Below are 6,394 nucleotides of genomic sequence, written 5' to 3' on the forward strand. Positions count from 1 at the left end.
GCAGATTGATCACAGACTGTGTGCTGTTATTGCACTGAAATGTTTGCTGCTTCCCCTTGGGTCTTTTTCAAAGTCGATATCTTAAATTATTAGAGAAAATGCTCATCAGAGCCAGGGTTCTAAATTAACACCCGCCAACCCGCCAAATGCGGGTTAAAATTCATATTGGCGGGTGTAAATAAAAACTTACTAGCCAATTTGGCCGGTAATGCATTAGGCAATCATGTCAGTCAGAGCCGCTCTACAGTTCTTGGTCATTTGTCTCCCGGACAGTCCGTCCTACATTTCCCATGAACACGGTCGTAATGCTACGTGATGACGTACAAGACGCCCATTGGCTGTGCGCAGGCACACTATAGTTTGTAGTGCAACCGGCGCGAGAAACCACGGAAACACAAAGAAGAAGAATGAACGGCGGCGTGTAATAGGAGACTGAGCTAGCTAAAAGTAAAAAGTAAAGTTAAACTAAATGCGTGGCTGGGACAGACGTCTGGGGGGAGAAGAGGAAGGAGGCAGGGGATGAGAATGTCGACAAAGCGTGCGAAACGAAGAAAAGAAAGTTTAACGCTAAATGGCTGACAGGTCGTGAATGACTTGTGTTTGATCACGAAAATGCCGTCATGTTTTGTAACGATTGCCGCATGTACACGAAAGAAAAAAACAAGACGAATAATTTTGTGGTGGGGACTAATAATTTTAAAGTCGAGGCAGTAAAGGACCATGAGAGTGCCCGAAGTCATCAGGAGAGCCTAAGGAGTCTGCAATACTGACTGCTGCACTATTTGTGTTTTCTAGTTGTACATACATATATCAATTTATTACCAATGCAATTTTTTTGCAAGTGTTTAAGTCATGGCTGTTACTTATATGTATTTCTTATTAAAGAAGGAAAGCAAAAACACTTTAAGTTGAAAGGAAAAATACATTTTATTAGGAATGTAATGATACTAAATACTTACTGGAAAAATGTCTTTTATAAAATAATAAATCTGACAGCATTTTTTATTTGTATAAATTAAATGTTTGCACTTTCTGTGTATATTTTGTTTCATGTGTTGTACTTTCTGTGCATTTTTCAAAAATGATCAAATGCATTCAGTGGCACTCATAATCTCTCTTATTTTCACCGGGAAAAAATTTGGCTAGTGGAAATTCTGATTGGCTGGTAACTTTAGAAGGTCACCAGCCACATTGGCTGGTGATCAAAAAAGTTAATTTAGAACCCTGATCAGAGCAATGAAGTGAGTTCAGTTATACTCACAAGGCTCCTTTGTTACAGTCTGGAATAAACCACCGAAACAGCTACTGATAAGATCCAAAATCCAACAAGTAAACATTCAGCCTGAACAGTTTCATGCCCATCCAGGTGTGGTTGTAGCCTCTTGTAAAATGTAAATGGGGAAGACTGAAAAAGACTTCTCCCATTATGGTTGGCTCATGTAACCCACCATCAATTGTAAAACTGGACACCTTTATTGACCAATGTGGAAAAAGAACTGTGTTGTATGTACTGTAGTAAGTCATTTGGATCAGTTAGAAGCTGTTTCTCTTGTCATTCTCTCAACCCTTTATCTCACCTGTTTTTATTTCATGTTAAATGTTCAATCTCTGTAGTCTCAATCTGGTCAAATGCTCGAAGGAGTTTCTTCTTGTAGTCTCAGTGCTTGTGATCATGCTGACAGCACACGAGTCATTGATGATGTGGTAAAATGTCAGATGATGATCCAAAGCTGATGCGTGTTCTTTGATGAAGCCAGAAGAATTGGTCAGTTGAAGGATGCTGATACACTAAGAAGCAGATGCACACCACATCCATCAGACCTTAAAGGATAATCCTTAACAGCATGCCAAAAAACAAGCCTTATCATGTCAGTATTGACTATCTGAAGAAGACTAAGTGAGATGTCCCTGAAACAAACCAAACACTGTCAGTGAGGAGGAATTCTGATGGAGAGCTCACAGAGCAATGAAACAAGCACAGTCTGTGATGAAAGCACCAATTTTGGCACCAGTGTCACATCTGACTCACTTGCGCCTCCCTCGCCAATGACTGAATAGTTAATGAAACGTATCCTTCCCGAGAGGGCTGGGCGTTAGACAAATCTGGGTTTGTTATCACTGCAGGGGCTGTTGGGGAAGCAAGGAGTGCTCAGAGAAAGGGTCTGTACATTTTTCTCTCTAATCTCTTTCCACAAGGAGCTCCGCACCTGCCTTCAAACCAACTTTTACCCCCAGGGTTCAACACACCGTCCTTTTTACTGTCAGTTATTTCCTTGTTTCAGTGCAATCTTTTGGTAACATTTTACACATTTTCAACTTTGTAAGTGTCTTGTGGCATAAACATCTTCCTTCATGCTCCCATTCGAGCTGCATTCATGATCTACAATGAAAACTCTGCAGGCATATGATGAGTTTACTTTTTAATGGAGTGAAAAGCATCAGTAAACTTAGCAAGTCTGAACAAGATGAGCTTTGTCCTGTCACTGCTCTTTTAACAGAAACAATTCCTCCTGCTAAGCACCGTTTTGACCCTTAACAGAGGTTGAATATGAAATTAATTGAAATTGCTAGCGAATAATTTCGATTTGAAGTCTTCATCGTGCCATGTTGCAGGATAGATTGCTCAAGGTTTGTTTCAGTCTCTCTAATTAAACATATGCTGAAGTGACTAAATGGGAGCTGTGTCCTGATTCTGTTGAAGGAATCATCTTGTTTTTTTGTGTCACCTCAGGCTCCATCTGTCATGGCCTTCCCTGCAACTACACCAACGGGCATGATGGCATATGCAATGGTAAGTCAGCTGGGACTTTATTCAGCAGGATTCCACTTCCTGTCACACACACGGTCTCCGCAAGCTACATTTCCTTATATATTCATTGGTCTGTAGCATAGTATGCAAAAACTTCTTGCATTCTGAAATCAGAACAGAACAGATGGCATCCATCAATGTGCGTGTTATTTTTTTTATTATTGAGGATGAGTGTTAATACTTTGACATGTTATTCTAGAAGGAATAAATCCTTATTGAAAGATGATTCCAGCCAGCACAACAGGCTGAATTGAGAGTCCTTTAAAGACAGCAGCAGCAGCAGGGTTATATTTGGGTGATGAGTGATGATGCTCAGTCGTGTTGCCATCACTGAAACTGGCTAGTTTCCCTTACTGCTACAGTTTTTTTTTTAGAGCAGATGGAAATGACAGCAACTACCTCCAGAACCTTATTTTGGGAGGTTCTGTTTGTTTTTTGGTTTAAGCAATATAATTCATCCATGCTGTGTTTTCTTTTCTCTTCCATCAGCCTCCTCACATGGGCTCCATGGTGATGACACAGCCAGCTATGATGTACAGCCAGCCTGGGATAAGGCCAGCCAACCCCTTTGGCGCCAATCCTGGTGCACAGGTAATGGATGTGTACATCCCACCCCTTCCATGCCTGAGCTCAGTGACCCAGCCTGTCTGAACCGGAGAAACGCTTGTTTCCTTCTCCCATATTACATGATCTTTCTGTGACTTGGGACATTTTCTGAGATGATACAGAAATGTATTCCACTTAGTGGTGTAACCAAATGTACTTGATCCATAATCCATACAGATCCCCCCTAAGGTGCAGTATGCATGTGAACTGTGGGTTTATTGCAAAATTTAACCACCATAGTGTGACGTAGCCGCTCTTACTTTTTAAACTAATAATTCAGTAAATCTCGATGCAGAGTTTCAGTGAAAGACACAACAGATGTGTGCTGTGTTTTACTCTGAAACACAATGATTGGGTTTGGGAACAGCAAGTGATTTAAAAGCCACCTCTCTCACACATTGAGTGAAATCCTGTATAAGCTCTGACTTTGAGCATTTTCAGTGGCGAACAGGGAAACTGGGCTTGCGTGTCCTCATAGAACCATAGTGATGTTTGTTGCACCTTCGGTAAAATCTGCTGCCTTCCCTGCAACTCACAGCTCCGCTCGCTGACTGGAGCAGCTCCACTCTCTGTGCCCATCTGTGGCACAGAAGCCTTCAATTTTGATAGGCTAGTACTCATTACATGTAACCAATCAGTGCTGTGGGTGTGCTGTACTATGGTGAGTGAGTCTTCAGAGTTGTGACTACAGACAGAGGCAGGCAGCGTTGACTGTTCACTACTCAAATCACACTTAACACTGTGTTTCCATGCAAACTTCTAAATCATTCAGTAAATGTGTTTCCACCCACCTGTTTTTATGTACATTTTCAATTTGTGCACCAAACAGTGGTTGAAATTCAGAGAAAAGGTTGTAACACAGCTGGCTGAGGTGGAAAAGTCTCGATAGCGTCGATAAAAACGAAATACGACAAATTGCAATGGAAACAGGCTTCATGAATCCATCAATTAGACAAAAACATCAGATCTTTGGGGAGGATTAGGAGACTGTAACCTTCCTCACAAGCACAGCTCATCCTCTGTGTGTGCTTAATTGCCACTCCAGATCCAGAGTGTGCCAACAAAGTGAAGGTTTAATTCCACCTTGTTTCGGCAGAACAGGACATTAAGTGGCTGATTTGGGTGCCAGTCACAACACTTTGCTGTGAGATGCTATTACACTCCACTCTGCAGCTGGTTGCTTTGCACACTCTGCACATGTCTTGTCTCCTGCTGAATAGAGATTGGATGAGTTGGAGAATCAAAATTGCAGTTTCACACAGGCATCTGTTTTGACATGACTCTTACTATGAACATATGCAAGTTAAATAGCTGTCAATAGTAAAACTTAGCAAGGACAAAATCAGAATGTCTGATTTACCGTCTGCACCAAAAAATGGCTGCTATTGATGTGATGATATCGCAGACATATTTCAACCCTCAGAGACTCACAGAATAAATATTTTTTTGCACATGCAGTGCTGGATTGGAGTACATTAGCAGCCTGGATACTGGTCTTGCGTTACTGGGTCTGCAACTATTTTCTGTGTTCCAAATGAAAAGTTGACATTGTTGCTTTTTTTGTCTCACCAGATGCAGTTTATGTAACCTGAGAGGAGGGGAGTCTTTCCTGTTTGAAGATGACAAAGTCAGCTGTCCAAGCAAACCTGCAGTTTGCCTCTAATGAACTCACCTCTCTCTGAGAATGAAAGGCCCAAATAAGACTTGTTGAATAAAATCATGGTGACTGGGAGCCACTCTGGCCATCTCAGAGAGGCATCACAGTGGACGTTGTGCCCGTCTAGTCATGTCTAAGTCATTGAAGGAGAAGAAGACTGTGTTCTGCCATTCAACACCATGTGGACAGAGATCAGCCCCTACTGTACCCTGGACTAAGAGAAACACAGCACTCACAGGGAGAGCTTCTGACATCACTGTTTATGTACCTGGGTTGTTGTCACACTGTTTGAGTTGTCTTTTTTTGTTCCTCTTTCTCCAGGTGAGGCTGCGAGAGTCACTTCTTTTGATTATCAATCATGATTACCTTCTTAAAGCATCCCCAGATTAAGAAAATAATTGCAAACTCCTCTTCATACCACACATTTTTGTTTTCTTTCTTTTTTTTATGTATTGTTTGCAGTAGACATTCCTTGTGTATTGTTTGTATTTATTTATGATTACCTACAGAGAGGATGACATTAAAAAAATGTAAGTGTAACTAGTCATTGACCTCCACCTTGCGGACGGTCTTCAGGTTTATACATAGGTAAGATTGATTGTAGAATTGGATTTTGAGTGATTGAGATGATTTTTTAAAAAGAATAGTTAATATAAAGAGATGACATGTTTTTGCTGTTGGGGCACGAAATATTCTCTGTACTCGGATGATGCCTTGTACGGTTATCTGTGACTGGAGGGGTCACATTGAGGATGTGTATGAACGTAATAATCCATTAACACCTTCAAATTGGTGGGGTTGATTTTTCTGAATTTGGCGTGGGAACATTTTTCGCATCAGCAAAAGCACTACATTTTGTGATTGAGGCAGCCTTGCATTGGAAAGGAATCTGCATTATGCTTATGACGCTTTTGGCATGCCATTTATTCTTACATTTAACAAAGCTGCTGGCTGCCCTTTTCCAACCTGAATGTGCAGGGTCCCTTTCATGCTCAGATCATGTTTCCATAAGCAAGCACAGGGGCGTTAGGACAATGCGGGGGCATGGGGAGGCACTGGGTGTAGGTTCAGGTCAGACTGGTAACAGATGGGTGGGGACAGGGTCGGGGTAGTCTAGCTGTGCAGGAGAATAGAGCACTGTTGATCGGTGCTTTGTGTATATAGAACTTATCCTGCCAATCACAGGAATGGGCGGGTGCAGGTATGAAAGATGGTCTGAACATAAAAGTGGCCCTTGATTCATTAACTGAGCATATTTTCTGCATTGTCCCTGCAGATGATATTTTTGTTTTGATTTTTCCAATAAAGTGCAAGCTTCCACA

The 6,394-nt window shown here is 41.5% G+C and overlaps 1 protein-coding gene across 24 annotated transcripts in view; it reads left to right on the plus strand.

The window, feature by feature from the left end:
* Positions 1-6,394, plus strand: part of picalma (phosphatidylinositol binding clathrin assembly protein a) — a 38,443-nt gene extending 32,049 nt beyond the window's left edge. For 23 of the 24 annotated variants that reach the window (XM_076749883.1, XM_076749886.1, XM_076749888.1 and 20 more), the window contains 3 exons: positions 2,732-2,791; positions 3,299-3,400; positions 4,988-6,394. In XM_076749883.1, the coding sequence (XP_076605998.1) occupies positions 2,732-2,791; positions 3,299-3,400; positions 4,988-5,002 (177 nt within the window). In that variant the 3' untranslated portion in view covers positions 5,003-6,394. The remainder of the gene's footprint in view (positions 1-2,731; positions 2,792-3,298; positions 3,401-4,987) is intronic. The other variant, XM_076749904.1, reaches the window with a different exon arrangement.

This window comes from Chaetodon auriga, chromosome 15 (genome assembly GCF_051107435.1).
Source record: "Chaetodon auriga isolate fChaAug3 chromosome 15, fChaAug3.hap1, whole genome shotgun sequence".
Taxonomy (NCBI): Eukaryota; Metazoa; Chordata; class Actinopteri; order Chaetodontiformes; family Chaetodontidae; genus Chaetodon; species Chaetodon auriga.